This window comes from Geospiza fortis, unplaced genomic scaffold, assembly GCF_000277835.1.
Source record: "Geospiza fortis unplaced genomic scaffold, GeoFor_1.0 scaffold12, whole genome shotgun sequence".
In the NCBI taxonomy this organism is placed as follows: domain Eukaryota; kingdom Metazoa; phylum Chordata; class Aves; order Passeriformes; family Thraupidae; genus Geospiza; species Geospiza fortis.
In genome coordinates this window covers 5,601,829-5,626,720 of record NW_005054323.1, presented here as the reverse complement: position 1 = coordinate 5,626,720, position 24,892 = coordinate 5,601,829, and the positions used below count along the sequence as shown (strand labels likewise).

Sequence of the window (24,892 nt, the reverse complement as noted above, 5' to 3'; positions counted from 1 at the left end):
AGCCCTTCCTGCCAGGTAAAGCGCCAAAGCCGCCGTTACGGCGTGCGCGCAGCCAGCGCCGCTCCGGGGCCAGCGGTGCGAAGGGATGCCTCTACTTTGGTTTTTAGCTTGCTGAAAATTTTTCAGCCCGCGTTAGTGGAAAGCTAGTGGTTCGTTCAGCCGAAACTGGTGAGCTCTTAGAGTTGCAGCACGGATGTGGTAGTTCCGTCTAGCTTGGTGTGTTTCAAATTAGTACATCTTGGTTAGATTCAGTTTGCTGAGGGAACCTTAGAGATCCTCTAGTTCCGTTCCTTTGCCGTGGGCCGGGGACCTTCCACTAAACCAGGTTGCTTAGAACCCCATCCAGCTAGGTGTTGGAACACTTCCAGGGATGGGCATCCACGGCTTCTCTGGGCAACCTGTTCCAGTGCCTCAACACCCTCGCAATAAAAAAATTCTTCCCCGCATCCAGTCTAAATCAATGGCCTTCATAAAGCTAGTAAGGCATATTCAAAAGTTCTTGAGGAGAATATGCCACAAACTTTGTAGGTAACATCCATCGAATGTATTACCTCCTCAATCAAAAACTTCCTAACTATTTTGTTTTATTGTGGGGCTTTGACGAGCCACTCCATGTCTCTTTAAATTTTTTTCTCCTCATTGAAATAGCATGCTTTTGGAGTGTATCCATTTGTGTGGTAGTAAACAATGGATGTGCGTCTTACCGGAGAGATGTTGTATATTCAAGATCATTAGTATTCCCAGAAAACAGTCATTAGATATTCCCTGTTTCCCTCCCCCCCAAAGTAATTAAAATACTTAAAAGTAATTTCAGAAAGTTCTGAAATTCAGGGTGGTATGAGTGTGTCAGAGGAGATTTTGCTTATATTTTGAGACAGATTTTTTTTCTGCTGCATCTATTTAATTGCAGCTTTTTTTTTTCAATTTCTACTTTTCAAATTTCGGTATAAAGCCACATATATGTTTTTGGCAATAAATATTAAGGAAAGCGTGGTATAAAAAACTAGTTTCTTAGTGTTCAGAGCTATGTCTGACGGTGAAAATTTGGAACAATTGATAGAGGATACCTCATTTTTCTTGATACCAGGATACCTCATTTTCTTTTTTATCGAAGCAATACATCTTTGTTGAGTACTGCAAGTACTTTGTCAAGATTTTCTTCTCTCACATAAAGTTTTCAGTATGCAAGTCACAAATAATGGAACTTAACATGTGCCTAGAAATTATACTACAGGCTATACTTTGAAAATGAGGTTTTCAACTATTTTCTCATTTGAGGTGAGAAAAATAAGCTATGCTGTTTTCTCTAGGAGTGTGAGTTGGATGGCAACTGTTGTGTTTTGAGTTTTATGAACACATGTACCAAGGTGAATTCCGGTGTGTAGATGTTACAAATCACAAAGGATACATGTAGCTATTCTATATGAACATACTGCTTTGCCGTAAAAACAAAACAAACAAAGAAAAAACCCAAACCGAAAACTCAGAGTTGTTAGAAGTAAGTTATTTTTGCCGCATTTTCTGTTAAAATTATGGATTGAAGCAGAAATGCATTTTTTTCTTCTCCATATTTCTAGTGCAGCCACTGGAATTACTAAAATCAGTTTATGTTAATATATTACAGCAACTGCTGCCATTGGACACCACAATATAAAATATACATTAAAGTATTGGAGAGCATTGAAAGGAGGGCTGCAAGGTTGGGGAAAACATTGTGAGGGATGGCCGAGGTCACTTGGTCTGTTCAGCCTGCAGGACGCTGAGGGGAGATCTCATTGCAGCTACGACTTCCTCACAAGAGAAGGGACGGGAAGGGACGGGCACTGATTTTTAATCTCTGGTGACCAGTGACAGGACAGAGAGAATGGCCTGAAACTGAGTCAGGGGGGTTTAGGCTGGATATTCAGAAAAGGTCCTTCACCCTTAGGTGAATGTGGTTAGACCCTGGAGCAGACACCCAGGGAAGTGGTCACAGCGCCAGCCTGGCAGAGTTCAAGGAGCACTGGGACAATGCTTTCAGGCACAGGGTGTGACTTTTGGGGTGTCCTGTGCAGGGCCAGGAGTTGGGACTTGATAGTTCTAATGGACGCCTTCCAACTCGGCTTATTCTATGATTCTGTGGACAAGTGACTGCAAACCAGGGATAGTAAAAATGGAGTCCCGGTGAGTTTCCTGTTTTGGACTTTAATATGGATGTCCATCTGCTATCATGTTCAAAAACAAACCTTAATGGCTCATCAGTATTGACTGTTGAATACAGCTTATATTTCATGTTACCTTGCTTTAATTGATGAAAAGAGGTCTTTAATGAGTTTGCTGTGCAAGTTGACGTGAGCAATGGAATTTTTTTCATCCATTGCGTTATAAATATATGTTATAAATATGTTGTCTATATTGGTTTCTTTTTTATTTTGAAACTAAATTAATGATTTTTTCTAAAGTTGAGTGGAGTTACAGTTCAATTTAGAATTCCTTCTGTATAGTCCTAACTATTGCTAATTTATCTAATACAATAAAAATATGTTCAAATAGAAAATTCCAGGTTCGTAAAACACTTGGAAGACTTGCTATGTTAAAGGCTGTTATCAGACAGCACACTAGTACATTCAATCATGGTATACACTTTTATCTTCAATAGAATTGTTTTGAAGAGAAATGGAGTTTGTAATATTATTACATGATAGAGGATCAGTGTGTAGGAACAAAATATTTTTTACTGATATTCTGAAAACCTTGGCAGGAGATACTCTGCTATGTTACTATATATGTATATATTGATCTACAGTATTTAAGCTTCGAGGATTAGAAGTACAATTCTCATAAATGTCTAAAACTGTAAAATTATGGTTGATAGCTGTTCACATGACATAGTAGTAACACTGTTTTCTAACTACTTGTGAGTATTAACAAATGATTCTTTCATTATGTTGGCAAATAAATTGAAGCATGTCTCTGTTACAGATTGTAATGTTTTTATGATATGGAAGAATCATCTTGGAAGCTTGTCAAGTAAACGTATATACAGTCAACAATTCATTCTCCAGAGTTTATGGTTTATGCAGCTTGAAAAGCTGTCTATTGGCCATCATGAGTTCATCCTCTCCAGTCAACTACTCTATCACAGAAGATAGAAGGTGAGTTTCATGTCTGTTTTTTTTAGTCCAGTAATATGGTTTTGGGTTTTGTTGTTTATTTTCTAGATCTCTGAAATTGTGTGATTCAGACTGAAAAAAGAACCAGCCGCGGTGTGATATATGCAAGCTATGCCATGTCAATACAGTTATTAGATCTTGTAATTATGGAATGGCCAGGGTTGGTCAGACCTCAAAGGTCATTGAATTCCAACCCTCTGCTCTGGACAGGGACACCTTCCACAGGATGAGATTGCACAGAGCCCCATGCACCTTGGTCTTGAGCCAGCTGCAAGGAATGTGTTGTCCATAGCTTCTCTGGGCAACCGGTTCCAGTGCCTCACCACTCTCACAGTAAAGGATTTTTCTGATATCTAATCTAAACCTTCTCTTCTTCTGTTTAAAACCATTCTTTATTGTTTTGTCACTACATGCTATTGTAAAGAGTCTCTCCATCTTTCTTGTAGACTCCCTTCAGGTGCTGGAGGGCCACAGTTGGGTCACCCTGAAGCTTCTCTTCTCCAGGGTGAACAAACCCAATTCCCTCAGCCTTGCACCAGTTCACCTCAGGAAAGGTGCTCTATCCCTCTCATCAACGTCTTGGGCGTCCTCTTTGTGTGCCTCAACAGGTCCATGTCCTTCCTGAGCTGGATGCAGCCCTGCAGGTGGGGTCTCAGCAGAGCAGAGAAGAGGGGCAGAATCCCCTCTCTGGCTTTGCTGCCCACACTTCTTTGGATGCAGCCCGGGACATGTTTGACTTTCTGGACTGTGAGTGCCCATGACTGGGTCATGTCCATCCTCTCCTCCACCTGCACCCTCAAGTCCTTCTTGGCAGGGCTGCTCTGATCTGTTCATTCCCAGCCTGTGTTGGTGCTGGGGCTTGCCCTGACACAGGTGCAGCACCTTGCACTTGGTCTTGGTAAGCCGCTTGAGATTCCCATGAACCCACTTCTTGAGTTTGTCCAAGTTCCCCTGGATGGCATCCTGTTCTTCAGGTGTGTCAGGTGCACCGCTCAGCTTGGTGTCATCTGCAAACTTGGTCAGAGAGCAGTCAATCCCTTTGTCTGTGTCATTAATGAAGATACTAAATAACTAAATGATCCCAGTACGGATCCTGAGGGACACCATTTGTCATTGATGTTCTTTTGGGACTCTGAGCCATTAATCCCTAGCCTCTGGATGCTACTGTCCAACTATTCTCATATCCACCAGCAATGAGTCCACCCATCAAATCCATTTCTCCAATTTAGAGAGAAGGATGTTGTGGAGGACTGTGTCAAAAGACTTTACAGAAGCCGATAAATGCCATCTGTAGCCCTTCCTTTGTCTGCTGATGTTGTCATGTTACTGGGTGATAAATTGTCTACACCTGGTGAGCTAACACAATGGTTGTTCTCCCACAGCCTTTGGCCTGTGGAACTGCACAATGCCCATTGTGTAAGAAGGAGAACTGGAAGTTCTCCCGGTGCTCTGCCAGGTTGACTACGTCAGCTGTAGCATTGGTGTCCCTGACCACAATGGACTACCAGAGAGACCCCCAGGACAGAAAAATACATGCATAAAGGAGAGGGAAAATACTTAAATGATAATGGGTAACTTATTATCATGTGTATTTTTATTCTGGGACAATCAATGAATATATATGTAAAATACAGTGTATAACCAGAAACTTTCCTATACTCAGCATGCAAGAGTGTAGGAGGAGCTACTGCCTTGTGCATCTGGCTGAATAAAGAATGCCTGCTTCTTAATATTACAGTGCTGTTAAGGAGTTTGTTATTTTCTTGAATTTTTGGCAGCAGTCACTCCATCATTGCAGGTGTGCATACTGGCCATCTGATGTGCAAGAATTCTCACAGGAGCATAGGAGACATGACAGAGGTAGTTTTTGTCTCCATTTGGGACCAATGTTGTGGAGTTCCAGAAGAGTTTTCTACAATAGCTGTGGGGGTAGAGGCTGGTTATAAGTGTTGCCCATGGCTTTTATTTTTTTTAACCTGATGTGTGTTTGATCTTTGGCACAATGAAAGTAAACTTTAATTCATTCTGTTTATCTTAACTGAGAGAGCTATTTGTCACTATTTAAAATCTGATTGTAAGAGCTTGCTGGTTGTATAGAAATAGCACAATTCACTGAATAGGTACTTCGGTCAGGAAGTGAGGCTGCGGACTGCTTCTTCAACTGGAGAAGTTTTGCATAATTACAGTGCTACATAGTAAGTGAAAGAAAGTTTCTCTGATACAAAATTACATTCTCAGCCATATGTGGAAGAAAAACTAGTGGAAACTGTTTCTCTGTGATGTTCTTTGTTGACTGTAATTAGCTGACTTCTGAAGTGAGCGTGAATCTTTGAGTATTCTGTGATGCAGAACTCAAAAGATGTTTCACCTGCTGATATGCTTTCTTAAAGAGTCTTAAAGTGCTACCAAAAATGGTGTCTTAGATAAAAGCTCTAGTTGGTAAAATATGTGTTTTCATTCAAAACCAGTGATCAACACACTGTTAATATGTGAAAATGGAAGTGCAAAGCTGTCTCTGACTTCCTCTTAGACTGAAAATCATACCTGATTTGAAACTTTCCAGGGATTTTACCTGATTTTGTGACTTAAGCTTCCAAGAACTTTATGCTTGTAGCACTTCTACTGGTAAATGAATATGGAAGGAAGACTCTTCTACAGTAGTTAGTATGAAGCTTTCATAAAGTATGTACTGCGTGTGCTGATGATGCTGTGAGGATTAAAGAAAATACCACAGAAATAAGGTGGCTAATTAAGGAGAAATCCTATTTTATTTGAAAATATTTAAATAATAAGTTAGCGAAGTGGTAACATAATATTCTGCCAGTTTTCTTCTCTTTTTTTTTTTTTTGAGTTGCTGATTTTGCTCTGTACTAAGAACAAAAATAGTCTTTTCTGCTTTGTATTTTTAAGTTCTTACTAATAATATTGTAACTTTAGAAGCTGTACATAAGAAGTTATTTTCAGTGCTTTTTTCCCCCAGTACTTACACTTATGCTGTTTGTCTTCATGCTCTTATGCATATTTTTCATTTCTATAATGTCCCTAATTTGCTATTGTGGTATCAATGTAACTTGTTTGTAGTGGGCTTTTTTTTCCCACTACTGGTCCAGTTAAGCACATAGCTAAATTTTTCTCTGAGTAAGTTTTATTGTGCAGGTATCTCCAGTACACTCTTTTTTTTCCCCCTGCATAATTAATAGAAGAATTGAAAGGAAGAGCTTTATTAAGAGCTGATTGTCATAAAAACCAAGGTAATTTCCTTAAAGATTTGAAGGTGTTTCTTTTTAATTATTTTTAAAAAAGTACTTGTTCCCTTGCTTTCATTTTATGTGCTCACCTTGCAAGAGTTATTAAATATCAGGCTTAAGTAAGTAGAATGACCTCCCCGCTGCCCACAAACTATCAAAATGGTTACCCTTTTTTTAATCCTTGTTCTTTGCATTAGACACCCCTAGCTTTCAGTTCGGGTCCTGTTTTTCCCCCTACCCGGTGCTTTGTTAACCTTGGTGCCACCAGGTTTCTGGCTGTCTTTTGTTGAGACAGATACTTCTTGGATAATCCTTGAATAAAACAACCTACTTTTAATCTGTTTTCCCCAGCCATGGGAAAATAAAGGTCTACCAAACCTTTATATGATGTCCACAAAAAATATTTTATACAGTTTACAGGTGCTCTTGATGCCAAATTGATTTTTGCCATTTTTTTTTCTTTTATATATTTTCTATATTTTTTACACATATATTTGTAGCCCTGTAGCCTACCATAGTATTCGTAAATAGCATTTTACCTACTCTATTAGACAGAGAGACAAAATAAATTTCCCAGTAGCTCCAACCTGGGGGTCCAAAGTTAGATTTTTGTGGACACCAAGGTTGAAACTAGCTCTCCGAGGCACATTTTCGTAAACCAAATTTAGTTCCTGTCTAAAGTGGGGGAATTCAAAGAAGATGGAACTGTGAGGAAATTACCTTACCACTTACATCTCTAATTGGGGATTTTTGTCAGATATGCTACTTTGCTAAACATAAAAGTTGTATACGTATTATGCTACATGTGCATCTTCAATGTTTTCCACCTGGAGAATTGTGCACCTAAGGATCCTTATAATGGTCCCCTTTTTATCACGTGTGTCTGGGTCATGATTTTAGGATGAGTGAAAAAGTATCACTCTCACTGTTCAGATTCTTCTTACTTCCTTCCTGACTTACCACTGTATTTTCTTAATTGCATTAGCTAAGAGTTGCTTAAAATAATGATATGGGATTTTACTTACCCGGTTACTGATTGTTTACCATTTGAGATGTGTTGGTTCCTCTGGGTATGTAAATATGGAAAGCTAGTAATGTACCAGTGATTTTCTTGCAGTACATGTAGGTTTTAATGATCTTTATCTCCTACGTATATTAAAAATAAAAAATGTGTTAAGTACATGGCACCCTGTGGACCAAGTACTGATGACATACAATTATTCTGATCCATCTTGTTTTTAAATGAAGATTTGACAGAATTTATTAAATTATAAAATATTTATAGGCTGCAGCTAAAAACCTGAAATTTCATCATTTGTTGTTATTGACATCTTAAAATGCTACATTTAATCTAGAACACTGTTCCACTTGTTGATGGCATTTGTGTTAGTCAGCTTATGTGAGAAAACATATCATCAGGTAAAGGTTTTAGTTGTGAAAAATGTTAATGGTGCCTGTGCATAAATCTAGGAGTAAAGTGATAATTTTTCATTTAGAAAAACCCAGTACACTGGAATTTATGAAACTGTTCTTTCTGTAATTAATTAAGACTTCATGTAGACCAAGGTAAGCTATTTTAGTATTTTCAGCTCTGCATGAAATTATGCCAACTTTTTTGTTAATTCAATCATGTTTCTTTTTACAGTTTAATTCATATTTAATGGCCCTTTCACTTTTGTATGGAACAATTGATTAGTAGAGCCATTGTTACATAGCTTTATTAATTTGAAAAATAATGTATATCAAATAATGTGAAGGCTGAGTTTCAGCTCCTGAAATACTTTGAGTTGTCCACTTTGAAGTTATAATAATTGATTGCAAGATTTTTAAGCTAAGTAATTAAATATGTATTTTTATACTAATTTTTCACTCTCTACATAAAAGCTTGTTTTGATTATTTTGATATTGCTTGTGATGCTCAGAGGCGAATTCTGTTACCTCCAAGTAGATTTTCCTTTGGCTGAAAAAGTAGCGGAAATAACATAACAGAGTATTTTAGAGGGCTACACCTTTAGTTTGTATTTTTTTCTGTGAACAGTTGTTTATCTGTAGTTTAGATGTATATATTTTTGAAAACAAAATGTGGAAGAGTGAGATTTATTCCACATTTATGCATTTGTTGTATGACAGTGATGCTTTTGAGACAGTAATTCATTTTAAAAAATGAGCCTTACTGAAGAGATAGACAGAAACTTGCTAGTCATTTTAATATATGTTATTGAAATGATGTTTTTAACCATCCTGGCAGTTTATTGGATCAATAATAAAAATAACAAAAAGCATGCTTAAATCGACTTAAGGAAATGAAAAGTGCATATCTAATACAAGTTCCTGCTTTTACATCCCTCACAGTTTGCATAATAGGCAACAGTAAGCTATGCTTACTGTATAGAGCTTTGGACCCACAATCTGGTAATTAAATAAGGGAACATTAAAACTTACAAGGAATGCTTATGTTTTCTTTAAAACAATACTATTTTGCAGCTTACATAGTGAGGAATGTGAGTTACTGCAGAAGAGCAGTAAATCAGAATTGGATGCTGTTTTAGGTCTGAAATGGAAACTTCTTCAAGCTAAAAAAGAGAATTTGGACTTGGCTATTCAACACAATCAAGAAGTAAGGACGTCTTTTTCACTTGCCTTATTTTACTCTTGGAATAAATGTCATCTTATTTCATTGAAGTAATATTCTCAGATGGTGGATCAAAAGCATTGTCTGTAACTGGAAAATATGAAGAGAGTGTCACTGTACAGACCTCTCAATACCTGTTCCTAGATACTGTTAGCACCTCTGCTGTCATTGTTAATAGTTAAAGGTAAGGTAGGTAACTCAAGTACTTCTCAACAGCAAAATGCAGAAGAATCTTGTGCACCCCGAGCTCAAAGTAAGAGACTGTTTGTTTGTTTATTTGTTTGTTTTAATCCAGATAGTTCCATGGATCCATTTTTAGCAATGACACCACAGTTGATAAGTGAATGGGAAAATAACAATGTAACTAAAGCACAAGAATAAGTCATTGTGGGAGAAGCAGGCATCTCTTATTTTGGGTACATACCCAGATAATAAATATACATGGAACAACAAACTTGTTTTATTGTCTGTATTTAGCCAAAACCAGATGAATGAGCATCTGCATCAACTTCTCCTGGGAGATTGCTTAGAGCAGAATTGCTACCTACAGTAGTCATAATACTTCTTCAGCAGCATAGTTTAAACCAGATTATCAACTGCCAGATTGTGGGAAGCAAATGTGGGAAGTGTGCCTAGCAGCAATATACTGAAACTGATTACAACTCAGCACCCACCTTTTCATGTATTTGTTAGTGGGGGAACTGATATTCAGAATAAAGAAAAGATTGATTGAGCATATTCTTAATGCTGCTTCATTTCAGTACTAGTTTGCTGCAACAATATCAAGGAAATCCTTTGTAGTGTGACTGATTTCCCATGTATGAGGTTCTCATTAACAAGAATATTGCTACTTTGTGGATGTTCTGAGGGAATATGTATTTTACTTCCCATCTTCTTGTGCTGAAATATCTTGAACTTGGTTTTCTGAATCCTGTTTTTGGCAGCAAAGATTGTTTCTCAGCCTGTATAAGATCCCTTTTGGAAGTGTTTTCAATTCTTACTTTGTTGTGTGTTAGCATTAAAGGCATCTGTTTGACTACTGAGCACTATTGGACTGAATTTTGTGCTTGTGAGTTACTAGATGTCTGATAGTCTAGTATCCCAATATGACTGTTCTGAATGTTACCAGAAAATCATCTGGAATATAATGTTTCTCTTTATGGCATTTTTTTCCTCTGAGGTGCAGGAAGATGACAGGAATATATGGTAAATTTTTTAAAGGAAGTATAGTTTTTGAAAAATGGAGGGGTATGTTTAAGGTACATGAAATTCATCTGGGAAAAGGATCAGTTCACAAAAACCAGTATCAAAATGTGCATAAACATGCAGTTGCAAGATTGTATTTAAAATTCAAGTGGAATAAGATGGCAGTTGTGAATGTGATTCCAAATATCTTTAAAAAGTATTCCATAGGTGTGTTTCTGTTACATGTTGCACTTCTTCAAGGGAACATTGTTAACAGTTTTGTGAAATTTATTTTCTAGGTGTCCAACTATGAAAAACAGATAATCAAATTACGGTCAGAATTTGAGAGAGGAGAGGCCATTCGACAAGATCTGGAGTATGAATTGGCAGTTGCCAGAAAAGGTGCCCATCTGAAAATGTGTACTGCGGAAGAAGAATTAAGTGATGCAAAAAACAAACTTGTGGAACTGCAAGGTAGGTTTCAAAGAAGTAAAGATGGAATAAAAGCTAAGTCTGTTTCATGTCATTAAGGTAAGTCAGAAGCAGGGACTTAATTACATTTTTCTAGTTTATTGCTGTTTTTCTTGAATCTGTCTTATCTTCCCATCTCTTATCCATCTGCTTTTGAAAACTCATAAGAGTTCACAAAGCTCTTACTGTCTCATATGTGGATTAGAACTAACTGGTTAACCCTTCCAACCCTTCTTTCCTCTTGCCCATCACCTTCTGTTATTTCTTCCTTCAGTGCTGTCTGTGTATGGAACTGTAATCATGGTGGCCATCTTCACATCTAGGTTATCTCTGAGTCCAGTAGTTCTTCCTTTTCCATTTCAGAGGGAAAAAAAAAAGGAAGAAAAAAGAAGAGGAAAAATTTACTCCTGCTCATTTGTTTGCACTATTTCCAGCAGCTTTTTTACAGAAGTTCTCATCATATGTGTATTTCCTTTCATCTTTTCAAATGTGTCAAGATTTTTATTGTTCATGTCTGGTTTATTTTCTTCTCATTGTTTTTGTTTCTTTTTTATGTAGTAATGTGTGTTATGGCAATAGTATGCGGAAGGGAAGGTTTTTACGTAGACTTTTTATTTCCTACTACTTTTCAGAAACTCAGATTTCTTTTATACTCCTCAAACAGAGAGATTTCTCATTCTTACAAGGAAATGAGGTACATTTTTAGTTACCTAAACTACTGTATCTATTTAATCTAGTATGGGAGATGTATCTGTGAGTTTGATGAGCTGTTGATATTCAGTGAAGAGTCTGGAGTACTCGTCGAAGATTTTAACCTTCCAAGAACCAAAACATTCTGGATCTTGCTAGTACTTAAAGTAAGCAGTGTTTTTAAGATGTTTGGAAAGCTGAACTTTCACTCCTCTGGAGAGCACATGAATAATCAAAAATCTTAGGGATTGCAAGCACATGAAAAATAATGAATCTTAAGGATTGTAATCTGGAAAAAGGCTTTTTTCCCCCTTTTGGAAATTTCTCTGTGATTACAAATGGAAGATTTGAATTGCTAGTTTCTCACCTAGAGCAAATTCATGCTTCTTTCCATGTGTGCTGGTTTCCTTGCCAGTATGAGTCATGCCATTCAGGTACCAAGAGGCAGGACTCAGGAGGGACTGATGATGATGGAACCACAACGCAGTGAACCTGCTGGGCTGCTTGTCACTTTTCTGAATGGACTGGGCTGTAAGGCTGTGGTGAGGGGATTGGAGAACAAAAAGGGGATAGGAGAGGCTTTGCAGAGGCAAGGGATGTCTTCTTAAATGCACATGTGTGTTAGTTTCTTTCAATACCAAAGTCAATAATTTGCAGTCTGTCAATTGACAACAAATTCCATTGGCTGAAATTTCTCAAACTTTTTATGTCTGTGACAAGTGCCATAGAAACTAAATTACAATTTTGCTGCTTAATTTTTTAGCAATTAGTAATTTTCTGCTTCTTTTCCTTTGCCAGCTGGAGCCTTTCTCACTTCACAGTGTATTTTGGTATGACCTCAGCATATCTTCTCAGGCAGAATGCTTCTTTAGTGCCTTGTACCCTTCAGTGTTTGCTCCAGATTTTTTTCTGCTGTTCTTTTTCAGGGTTGATTTTCTGCCATCTGGTAGTCCTTTCCTGTCATTGTGTCCACTGATTCTCTGTGTCATCTTAATGTGCTTTCTTAATTTCATTCTTTTTTGACTAGGAAGAAATGTCAGAAAACTGGGATGGATTTGAAATAAAATCCTGTTGCAAAGTGGTGATGACTTAAATGCCAATGCAGCTAGTTGTATTCAGTAAAATAAAGAGCTGTTGTAAAATATTTTCTCGTATAAAGGTTATGAAGGTTATGCTTACAGATTATGACATTTCTGTGGCATTTAAGCTTTCACTGAAGTGTGTATACAATGTTCCCCATCTCAGGTCATTTATGGGCTGAAGATTTAGATGTCTTGAGGAGCAGTTAACCCAACCTACCTTAGGTTTCTCTACAGTCTCTTTCATGGAACAGGTGCCTATCTTTACTGTCATTTAAACTGAGCTCAAATTTAATTTATACAGACTAATACCTATATCAAAAGTGAAATTTTTCATTATTTCTGAATTATTCTGAATTATTTCAGATTATCTGCGAGGTTATTTGGAAATAATCTGGCAAAATATAGAAATCTGAAATTAAGTCTTCCATTCTATAAAGATGTAATTTCACTGAATCACAGAATATGCTGATTCGGAAGGGACCTACAAGGAATTATCTCAGGTTTTTATCCTTTTCCAAGAGAAAAAAGTGTTTTAATTTTTAAAATCTGTCAAATATTCCTATGTTCTTGTGGGAAAGATGTGATAGAACACAAAATCTGCTGGTTTCTTCTTAGAGAAGTTAGTGCTCTCCAGTGCTGGAGAGTTAATGTTGCAGTGTTCCACCAGGTATCAAAATACACAGAAGAACTGATGATCATTATGTGTTTGGGGTTTTTTTATGGATATGTTTTACCATGCTGCTTCTACCTTTTGTCTTTCTCTTTTTCTGTAAACAATAGTACTCAATGAAAACCTTCAGCAGAAAGTGACAGAGACTGAGGAAACATTTCATAATGCTCAACAGAAGTGGGAAGAAGAACAGCAGAGACTTGTGAAGGCAAAGGATGATATCAGCAGAATTTATAACAATGAATATGTATTCCTTCTTAAAGAAAGAAACGAAGTAGAAACTATTTTGCTGGTATGGTTTATTAATAGTTGGAAAGTTGCATTAGATAATGGCTGGAACTTTTCTGGTGTGAAGTGTGTAGTGGGTTGAGGTCTTTCTGATGTAGGAAAACATCCCCCACGTAGCTATATGCTGCACAGTATTTCTGAAGAACATAGCCCTATTAAGTTACACTTGGCACGTCACAGTCTTTCTTGCTTTAAAGAAATGTGTTATGGCTGATTTTGATGGTAAATGCCTAAATGAAGTTACCAGTGCACAGTCCATTTGTGCTGTCATGATATTTGATACTGAGTCAGTAAAATTGGGACACCTAACACCCACTGATTCAATTTCCCTGTTACTTCCCCCAGTATGACATCCAATAGCCTGGGAATATGAAAACAGTTTGTATAATATGAAAACCGCATACTTTCAGGGAACCTGAACAGTGATGATGGGATTTTGAGCTGTGCGTTGTATGTTACTCACTTCATACCACATAAGAAAAGTAAGCATTGTTGGAAATTCTGCCATTTGGTTAGATAAAAATCACCTAATACTAAGAAATGGCATTAATTTTTTCTACAGTGTGGGGTTTTGTTATTTAGTAATATTTCATCATATTTCCTGATTTGTACTGATATTTAAATATCCTTTGGGTGTTAAATGTGTAAAAAGTAATAAAAGTACAAACTTATTTTTACACCTTTTTAAGACAGTCAAGCTATTCAAAACTGAACTATGTTTAGAAGAAATCATGTAGCATTATGGTGTGTAAGTGCTGAGTGAACATACCTAACTTTTGCCTGCTTCACAGGGACACAAGCAATTACACCACTGTACTTCAATTATACTTTTGTGTTTTTAAATTACAAGCTACATGTGGTGTATCCTACTTATGTAAAAATACTATTTGATGAAAAACCAGAATGTATTCAGCTGTAGTTATTCTTCATAAAAACAGGTGTATGCCAAGGCTCTGTTAAGGCTGATAGACGTTTGAATTGCATGATGTATGCAGAGAACAGATTGCTGCTACAAGATTAACTTTTTAATATATTTCCTTCCTTTGTAGTCCCTTCTAAGATGTGACAGACTTGTCTCAATTGGAATGGGCATTGGTCAAGCAGTAGAAAATTTTCTGGTTACTTTCTTCCCAGCTGGTCAGCCCCAAGACTGGGACAGTACTAGTCTTCCTTAATGACACTAAATTTACTTGCAGCTTGATAGCCAAATTCTGACAGCAAACCTACCTGTTATGATGTTGTTGCTCAGATTCTATATGGCATCTGTAGAAGCAGCTTGCAAAACCAAACAGGACAGAGACACTCCCTGAATTCCATATATTTCAGAAGTACAGTGTATTGACTCTTCAGCTGTTTGAGGGCAAGGTCTGGAAGGAGTGGTGCACTAATGACCAGTGGTGCACTAATGACACCAGGTGTGGATGAATAGTGTTTCTGTGCATGGACTGCAAAAGGAGTTGCATTGTGCTGTTTATCCTAATGATAAGAGACCTGATGGTGGAAAAGGACCCCACTGATTTGAATTTTCTCTGAATGAAGGATAAAAAGGAAATTCCCTCATCCTCTCAATAATTTTGTCGATATGTTGAACAGTACTTTGAGAGACTAATTGGGAGAAGTGAAAAGGTATAGTAAAAAAAAAAAAGACAGAAAGAGAAGGTTTCAGAGGAGAATATGTGAATTCGTTGACAGGTGATACCCTAAGGTCCTTCTCAAACCAACAGAAACGTGAATCAGTTTTCATTCAAAGTCAATGCTTGAAAAACTAAGGTTAGGTTTAGGCTATGAGGAAACTTCCTCTTAGACAGTTTTCTTATTAAGTTGCCAGGTAAAGCACGCTAAGAGTGGTACTTTGGCTCTGTGTTCTGGCTAACAGTAGACTGACTTAAGTTGAGGAGGGTTTGGAAGGGACTTTTAATCTCTTGTATATAGAGTTTAGAAGTGTTTATTCAGTGCATTTAATACTGTGTGAAAATAATGATGTTTTAAGAAGTATACTGTATTCTTAGAAGTGATGTTTATCCTCAGATGAAAAGGAAGACTGGATTGCTCGGGTCATTGTATTCCTTGTCAATGTGTGTTGATTTGGAAGTGGAAGGTGATTTGTAGAAGCAGTGGTTTGGTTGGAAGATTGTACTAAAGCTATATAACTGTTCTCTCCTAAAGTATGTGATTCACTACTAGATGTCAACTACCAGTGTTGTTTTGAATAGCAAAATTTTTTGATTTAGTTCAATTGCAAATAGTTCGGTTTTTCTGCTTTGTTTTTGTAGCGTTCCCTTGCCCATTACCCTAGTTATAGTTATATATATTTGTAAAATTCTGGGAAATAAAGTATACATACATGAATGTTAAATCTGGACTTGACTATCTTAGTTGTTGTTTGAAAGCTTAACTGATTTAACTTGGCAGATAAATATCAGATGGGTCTAGGGTTGTAAACTAAAGCTTCAAATGTGTTCCAGTCTTTAGTGTTGTGTATTTACAGTCCTGTTTTAAATAATTCGTAATTGTTTTGAGTCATGAGATGAAAGCTGCATAAAGTGGTCTTAATATGTACCGAGAAGTAAGATTCTAAACATGGATGGCAAATCCTGGTTCTAAACCTGCACTTTGTGAACTACAAGTCTGAACTTAGCTATGAAAATGCTGAGGTAGGTGTAGAAATTAAGTGAATTTAATCTGCTAAAATGTGTCTCTATGATATGGAGTTAAAGTAATCCTCTCTGCTTTCTAACAGAGGAAGTTTTGTATTGTGCTATATTGAGTGTGCTTAGCCTTGTGGTTGGTACATGGTAAAGATGTTGGAGTTCAATAGTTAGTGCAATAGCATCATCTTGTGGTGAGTCATAATATAGTATTCCTTCACAGAAGCACTCAGTTTTTCCTTGGACTGTTTGTAAAATTGTGTTGTTTATACACACTCTAAACCAACTGACCAGCCACGTTTTTGATAAGCATATATGTACAGTGAGCGTGTGTGTGACACGCAGGTACACATGTATATATAAAGGTGGTTTTTTTTAGCATGGTGAAGTATGTTTCCTTCTGAATCTTCCAAGTGTGGGTAACTGCTGGAACAGTCTGACGCAGTTATACTGTGTCTGAAAAGTTCAGAGACTTCAAGGTTCTGAAGTCATGTTGACTTGTTTAACAAGCTTGATGTACTATTCATGTCAGTTTTTTGGAGTCTTGACTTCGTATTTTTCCAGGAAGCTATGTATTTCTTATTTAACATACACTTTTCACAGCTCACTTCTGTTAATATGTGGAAGATAAATCTGAAGAGAAATATTTCTATATTTTTCCCCTATAGAGAAGATGATAGTTGTACATTTGAGTAAAAGTATTTGGTTTTTTTGCATGCTGACGGAAAGAAACCTCTCCTTGGTATTACAGGAAAATTTAGAAGATTACCTTAAATTTAATCCATATTCTGGAAGACTGTTTTTGAAATATTTTGATTTACTGAGGTTCCTGGTTTTTAATTCCCTTGTTTCACAGGCATGCTCCTTTTAATCTTTTCAGAGAATGCCAAAAAATCATGCCATAGTGCCTCCACATGAAAAAAAGTGAAAATTAATTAATTTTTTCAGTTACTAGTTGGTGATAATGGAGTGGCACTAGGTGTAAATAAGGGTATCATGAATCCCTTAGTGTCATATTTAAGAGGCCAAAACTTTCTACCTTCGGTCATGAAGAACTTCTAAAATTTGTTTTAAACTTTGGAAAAGACCCATATTTCTTTGATCTTCATATATAAACATGGTTCTGTCAAATTTCAATCTTCCAAAGAGTTGTTCTTTATTAATAATTCATTTTCTTTTCCTTCTCCTCCTGCTCTGCAGGTGCCTTATGATTAGTAATTTTCAGGAACAAGATTATGTGATGTAACAGTAATAGCAGAATTTGTAGACTGACTGGTTTATTTTCACAAAATGTCTCTTGCCATGATAAACGATAGGAATAAATGAACGGGAGGACTTAGGGTAATCTTTTTGTGTTTTGTGCAGAAAGTAATTGGCTTCAAAAGGTCTTCCAGCTAAGTCACTGGATTTGCAACTTGTTTCTGATGGTAGTTATGGAAAATCTTTCTCCTGTCCACTAGAACAAAGCTATTCTTTTTTAAGGCCTCTGGAATCCCCAGCTTAAATATGCACTAGGCTACTGAGGCTCATTACTTGGCTACTTTCCTCTGTGTCTGGTGTGGCATGAATGAGATCCACAGACATGCTGAGTCAATAGTCTTACTAATTACACCCACCTGTATCTTGGTTCAACTTCCAAAAGCAGAAATTGGGGGGGAGAAGGGGGGGACACGACAGCTTAGTTATTTTATCTTTCCAAGAAATTCATAGTTCATGTAACTAATTTTATAATTCAGTTTCTGAGAAAAGTCCTCAGAATAGTAGAAATTAAGAATGTTTCTTCTATGGGAGTAACTTCCAACATATGTCTGATTATTTGATCTGAAGTTCTAACAGTTAGAATAATAACAAATTTCTAAATAAAATTTCTGTCATTTCATCAAATGCACTTAACTGTTTCCCTCTCCACCATTGCCACTGAGCTGCAAGAGAGAACAGATTGGAGGAGCAGCCTTGTACTTCTTTAGAGAAAAATTTCCTGTGGAGAATTGGCTCTGATTTTAGTATTACTGCAGAAGGTCATGTTTGTAGTAAGTTGTGAGCCAACATATGTTAGTTATCTGGCGGTGAATGAAGAACGTCTGTTGTTGGGTAAATGCTTGACATGTGCTGATGTGTTAGATTTTATTAACCTGTTCTGATGCACTGTTTCCTGTTTTGATCCTTCTACTTTATCTTAGCAAAAGTAACTCTTAATGCTATATTTCTTTTCTAGGAGCTGAATAATGAACTACAAAATATGCGCAAGAAATTGAGAGATGTGGAGGTGGAACACAGCGGCTGTAATGAGGTGTTGAGATGCCAGGCCAATGAACTTAAATGCAGCACTGAACGAGAGAAGAGACTTTTAAAGGAACTTGAGGTAAGGTTTTTTGACTATTGCTATTAGTCTCAACAAGCACTGACACAGCAATTTCATTTTTGAGGGATGGAACCTTCCAGTTAGGCTGGAATTCTGTGTACTTGATGAACAAAGTATTGAACAATTGTTTTGCAGAAAAGGCTAAATGGGTGAATGCCACTTTTGTTATGAGCTTGTCTTGAAACTTGTGTTTGAACAGCAGATAGGAAAAGACTATAAGTGTGAAAACAAGGCTAGCTTTACTTCAGGAAATTTAAAGTCTTAATTTGTCTATCTTCTTATATGTTTTGGTTTAATAGATTTCTGGTGGAGGATCTGCTGGGGCTGCAAAAATTGCCAGATGATTGCTAGGTGAGGGAATAGAATATTGAAAGATTACAATGGTCTTACAGCAGCCTCCTCCTAGAGTTAGTTACTGCATGTTTAGTTTTCCTCTCTGTGAGTGACACGCGTGGTAGAGAAGTCTCTAGTCTTTGGAGAATAATATCTTGTAAATAGACTCTTTACACTAACCAGCTAGTTTCCGCCTAAGTTTCAATATTTTGTCAACTGATAGGTTTTGTAGTAGTTATGTTATATGTTTGTACAGTCTGGACCAAGAATTTCTTGGTAGAATATTTGTTATTGCAGAAAATCATATTGAGTGGACAATTCTTTATCCTGATGTATGTTTTTTACCAAAGGCATCTTTAAATATTTTCTGCAATGAATTTAGAAGAACTGTAACTTCTTAAATATTGAACCCTTAAAGGAACAAATGACATAGTTTTCAGCTGTGGGGTTTTTTTTCTGTTGTTTTTCTCTTAAAGGTAAAAGAAATGTTTCAGGTGTTGATTTTTAGGTAGGTAGCGTCCTGCATTAAAGATTAAGCACAAAAGAAAATTCCTACAGGGAAGATCAAAGTTCATCAACTAAAAACATGGACTTATTGACCAACAAGGTAGACCTTTGTGCCCTGAAAGAATTCTACAGGAAATCTATTGTCATGTATTTTGAGCTGCACTTATTGGCCTAAGCGGAATTGCCTTCAGTTGGAATGTGTTGCATACTGTGAAGTTCCAATAGCCCTTTTAAAAAAGCATCAAGTTTTACTTCCCTGTACTTGAGTAAGGACTCTTCTTATGACCTCATGGCTTTTTGTATACTAACAGAAAAGTCATGAGCTTAAAGGAGGAGGAGAAAGACAGCAAATAATTTATCTTTTTAAATATTTTGATTGAATATACCCACCAGCTGTAAATTTGAAAAGAAAGGATGCAGTTCCTTGAAAATATACAATTGCTACACCCTAACGATGGTCTTATTAGGGAAATGCTACCTACTAACCATAATCAGAAAAAAAAATATTTTCTTTTCACTTCTAAAGTTTTTGTTACTATTTTAACTTTCTGAATATCTTAATAATGTAAGAAGACATATTCAATCTGCAGAAAAATGAGTCTCATGTTACTTATTGATAAGGATAGCTATTTAAGCAGTGATTAAGAAAAAGTATGTGATGAAACCTCTTGCATTTAAAAGTTAAAGAAAAATAGCACAAGTCTTTGAATCAAAAAAAAACCAAAATGAGTTCGACTTCAATACATATCCTGTTGGCAGCTTGCATCTCACTCTACCATCTTAGAAATAAATTGCATATGTGTAATTATCTGAAAGGGCCTACAGCAACCTTGTAGATGGGGATTCTACCACTTCCTTTGGCAGCCTCCTCCTACGTTTTGCAACTCTTGCCATAAGGAATTTTTTCCTCATATCCAATCTAAACTTCCACTGGTACAAGTTGAGGCCATTTCCTCTCATTCTGTCACTTGTTACCTGTGAACTGACTCCCACCTGGCCTCCTTTCAGGCAGTTGTAGAGAGTGATAAGGTCACCCCTGAGCCTCCTTTTCTTCAGGCTAAACAACCCCAGCTCTGTCAGTCACTCCTCACAGGACTTGTGCTCTTACCCTTCACCAGTTTTGTTGCCCTACTTTGCACATGCTCCAGCGCCTCAATGTCCTTCCTGAATTGAGGGCCCCAGAACTGAACACAGGATTTGAGGTGTGGCCCCACCAGTGCTGGGTACAGGGGAGTAATCCCTGCCCTGGCCCTGCTGGCCACACCATTGCTGGTACAGGCCAGGATGCCATTGGCCTTCTTGGCCCCCTGGGCACAGCTGGCTCATGTTCAGCTGCTGTCACCAACACCCTCAGGCCCTTTTCTGCTGGACCACTTTCCTGTCACTCTGCCCCCAGCCTGTGGCAATGCCTGGAGTTGTTGTGGCCAAAGAGCAGAACTCAGCACTTGGCCATGTTCAGTGTCATAGTGCTGGTCTTGGCCCATCTCTCCAGCCATTCCAGCTCCCTCTGCAGAGCCTTCCCACCCTACAGCAGGTGGATACTCCAACCCAGCTTGGTGTCATTTGCAAATGCAAGTGCATTCAGTGCCCTCAGGCAGATCACCAATAAAGATAGTAAACAAGACTGGCCCCAGTGCTGAGCCCCTGGGGAGCCTCGCTGGTGCCAGCTGGATGTACCTCCATTCCCACTACTCTCTGGGCCTGGCCATCCACCTGCTCTTTACCTGGCAAACAGTGTACCCATTCACACCATAAGCAGCGAGTTTCTCCAGGAATACGCTGTGGGAAATGATGTCAAAGCCTTTATTAAAGAATAGATGTATAACATGTACAACTTCCTTCCTCCACTAAGTGAATCATGATATCAGTAGCCAAGGTGAATTTCCATTCAGATATAGAAGTCTTAAAGTAGTACACCCCAGACAGAATGGTCTACATTTTTTTCATTAAGTAGATCTGTATTTTTTAAATCTCTCTTCATAGAATTTTTAGCTTATAGATTGAAGTTGGTAGATATAGGATACATATCTTCAATTTCCATGCTTAGTACCTCATGTTAATGGTCATTTGGTTAGCAAATATGTACTTAAGTTCTTGATTATGAGAAGAAACTTCTTAAGATTGTGTGAGGAGTAGTGTACTTCTATTTAAACCCTAATCTTAAAATATTTTAGTATATGTTTCTTCTTGAAAAGCAGTGGAAATGAACGTTTTCTGGAGTTCACAAATCTGTTCTTTTGCTACCCTCTGCTGGACATAAGGAAGAAATCCATGGAAAAATACTTGGTAATGAAGGAAGTGTTAAATTTAAATTTTCTTTCTTTTAGTACAATGACACTTGTATGAAGAATTATATCTAACAGACTGTTATAAAGAAAGGAATGTGCAAAAAGCCTGCCTGCCCCAAATTTTGGTGGTTTTTTTTTTCATTCCTTTTTTTCTTCAAATATTAGTTTGGTTTTATCCTTCAGTGATTACTCTGATTGTGGTCAAAAATAGGTATTTCCTAGTTTCCAGAGTTAAAAATTAAGAGAAAGAATAATGGCAAGTTTCTGTGGACTTTTCAGTTGAAAGATAACTGTTGCTGCACTGTCTAACCTAATAGCTTTCCAGTTTGCAGTGTTACCAATATGCTACATAGATTGATTTGGAGTGCTTCTGAAGTAGAAAACACACTGTGCCAGAAACATTGAAATTGAGAACCTCAGATATCATTTTGCCTCTTTAGCCTGAGAATTCAGTAGCCAATTAAATTAATGATCTATTGCTATTGAACTCATCAAGATAATACTAATTATGATCATCAATTTTCTAGAACCGATGTCTTTTATTTTAAACTTTAGCTCAATTGCTACTGAGGATTCTTGGGAAATACTTGAAAAGGACAAGAAAACTTGTCATATAAAAATAATATTTTTTATGATGTATTCAGCCAAAAAGATGGGCGGGAAAGTGGTTTTGCAATGAAAATGTAGACTTTACCACTAGAAACAAAATTATTAGTTTACACATTTCAAACTCTTTGCCTTGTTCGAATAAATGTAATGATTTTCTGTTATTTTTTAATGTGTTTGAGGCTGCCAACACTTAGCAAGCTGAAGCTCAAGGTCTGTCAAATTTTTTAAGTCTTTGTTATGAGGCTTGAAAAATGTTCCATAACTTGGTCTATTTAATTTCTGAGACTGAGTATATTGTCATATTTCTGAGATTTCTAGTTTCCATTTAAAGACTATTCCCATAGCTTTCACATTGCCTTTTTTGCTTCCCTTGCTTTCACTATGTATATTGACATGAGGTGCTAAACATGTATGCTTGTATTAGCTTGGTAATGCTGCTATGATGCAAAGAGGACTTGGGGAATGGTTAATATCTGTATTTGCTTGAAATATATGTATGTGCAATACTTGAAGGCTGTGGGCTTATTTCTCACTCTCTCTGTATTAGTGAACGTGAAATTTAGATCGCAACCAAAAACAGCTTACCCCTACTTAATCTTCTGCTTTCTAGAGTGTCCACAATGCATAATTGTCATCCAGAAATTCTAGGTGCTGTGACTGTCATATATTAGTATATTAGTTACTACATACTTAGTAGGTACTAATGTGTGTGTGTGTGTATATATATATATGTATATATTCAAAGAGGTACACTTTCTCCAGATAAAAATATATAGTACCATATATTTAGAGGATTCTAAGCATTGCAGGTTTTGTAATGGGAACTCTCTGGTGGCTCCAAAGTTATATTTCTTGAGTGACAAGCTCATTGACATAATGATTTCTGCAAAGCATTTGACAGTGTCCCATTCTTCCTTGTCCCATACAACATCCTTGTGTCTAACATGATGAGACATGGATTTGATGACTGCAACACTTGGTACGTAAGGAATTGGCTGGATAACCCTCAAAGGTGGTTGATGGCTTGATATCCAAGTGGAAAGCAGTTGTCAGCCAGGGATTGATGTTAGGACCAGTGCTTTTTAAGATCTTTGTCAGTGACATGGACAGTGGGATCAAGTGCACCCACTGCAAGTTTGCTGACAACATCAAGCTATGTGGGGCAGTTGACACACTGGAAGGCAGGGATGCCATTCCGGGAGTCCTTGACAGGCTTGAGAGATGGATCTGTGCAAACCTCTTGAAGTTCAGCAAGGCCAAGTATAGGGTCCTGCACCTGCCCCGGGGAAATCCCAAGTACACATACAGACTGAACAGAGAATAGAGTGAGAGCCCTGTGGGGAAAGACCTGGGGGATACTGATGGGGATGAGAGGCTGGTCAGGACCCAGCAATGTGTACTCGCAGCCCAGAGACCCATCTGCATTCTGGGCTGCATCCAAAGCAGCGTGGCCAGCAGGGTGAGGGAAGGGATTCTGCCCCTCTACTCTGCTCTGCTCTGCTCTGGAGAGACCCCACCTGCAATGCTGCATCCAGCACTAGGGTCCCAACATAAGAGGCACATGGACCTGTTGGAGTGAGTCCATAGGAGGGAGAGCCACAAAGATGATCAGGGGACTGGAGCACCTGTCCTGTAAAGACCTACTGAGAGAGTTGGGACTGTTCAGCCTGGAAAAGAGAAGGCTCTGGGGACACCTTTTAGCAGCCTGCCACTACCAAAAGGAGCCTACAAAAAAGCTGGAGAAAGACCTTTTACAAGGTTATATAGTGATAGAACAAGGAGGAATGGCTTTAACCTGAGAGTAGGTTTAGATTAGCTATTATGAAGAATTCCCCTACTATGAGGGTGATGAGGCACTGGAACTAGTTGCCCGTAGACATTATAAATGCCCTATCCCTGGCAGGGTTCAAGTCCGGGTTGGATGAAGCTTTGAGTGAGATGGCAGTGGAAGGTGATTTTTAGGCTTCTTTTGCACACAAACTGTTTTATGATTCTGTGGACTTCATCTCAGAGAGGAGCTTCTTCTTCATAATCTCATGTGTCATGATATTAATGAAGTCTAGTTTGGAGACTGCATAGTCTTATCTTACTTTCAGATCAAACTTGTTTCAATAGTGTTTTATGTAGCCCTCATGAGGAGTTAGCAACAAGTCACGTAAGTCTTTTGCCTATGTGCTTGTATAGAGTAACAGTGTTATTTCATGTAAAGGTCTTTACTTAATCTACTGGGCATGGAAGTGCATTTCAGATAGCTTCTCCAGCTGCAACACAGTAGCAGATTGGAATGGGCTTGGACTTTATCCAAAGGCAGACAAACTGTATCATTTAGCAGTCCTTGTTGTTTTTACCCTTTCTTTAACCTGAAGTCAAGCACATGGCTTATCTTGTACCTCCCATACCAGTGTAATTGTTTATCCAGTGTCATGCAAGTCAAGCATGCCTATTCTGTCACACGTATTTCTCTAGACTTTAAGTACGGGAAATATGTACTTAATAAGTGAGGGTTATCCACACTGTCAGGCTGAAAGAACATTTACTTCAGTGGTTAAGAATTATTAGTATTTAAGTAACTTTATAGTTACTAAAGGTTGTTTATTTTCTGGACAGGAGATGGCTCCACCTTACCATGATCAAGCGGTATCAGTGTTTCTAACGCTAGGTGGAAGTGGTCAGCACATCTCCCAGAGAAGTATTTAGACCCCCTGGTTTGAGCTTTGAGCTGTAGGG

The 24,892-nt window shown here is 37.7% G+C and overlaps 1 protein-coding gene across 1 annotated transcript in view; it reads left to right on the top strand.

The window, feature by feature from the left end:
- The window catches only part of CCDC171 (coiled-coil domain containing 171), a 135,818-nt gene continuing 110,926 nt past the window's right edge, over positions 1-24,892 (top strand). The window contains 8 exon segments of the mRNA XM_031056875.1: positions 1-15; positions 2,055-2,163; positions 2,962-3,022; positions 3,024-3,134; positions 8,885-9,017; positions 10,517-10,691; positions 13,241-13,422; positions 18,282-18,428. Coding sequence (XP_030912735.1) covers positions 2,976-3,022; positions 3,024-3,134; positions 8,885-9,017; positions 10,517-10,691; positions 13,241-13,422; positions 18,282-18,428 — 795 coding nt within the window. The 5' untranslated portion in view covers positions 1-15; positions 2,055-2,163; positions 2,962-2,975.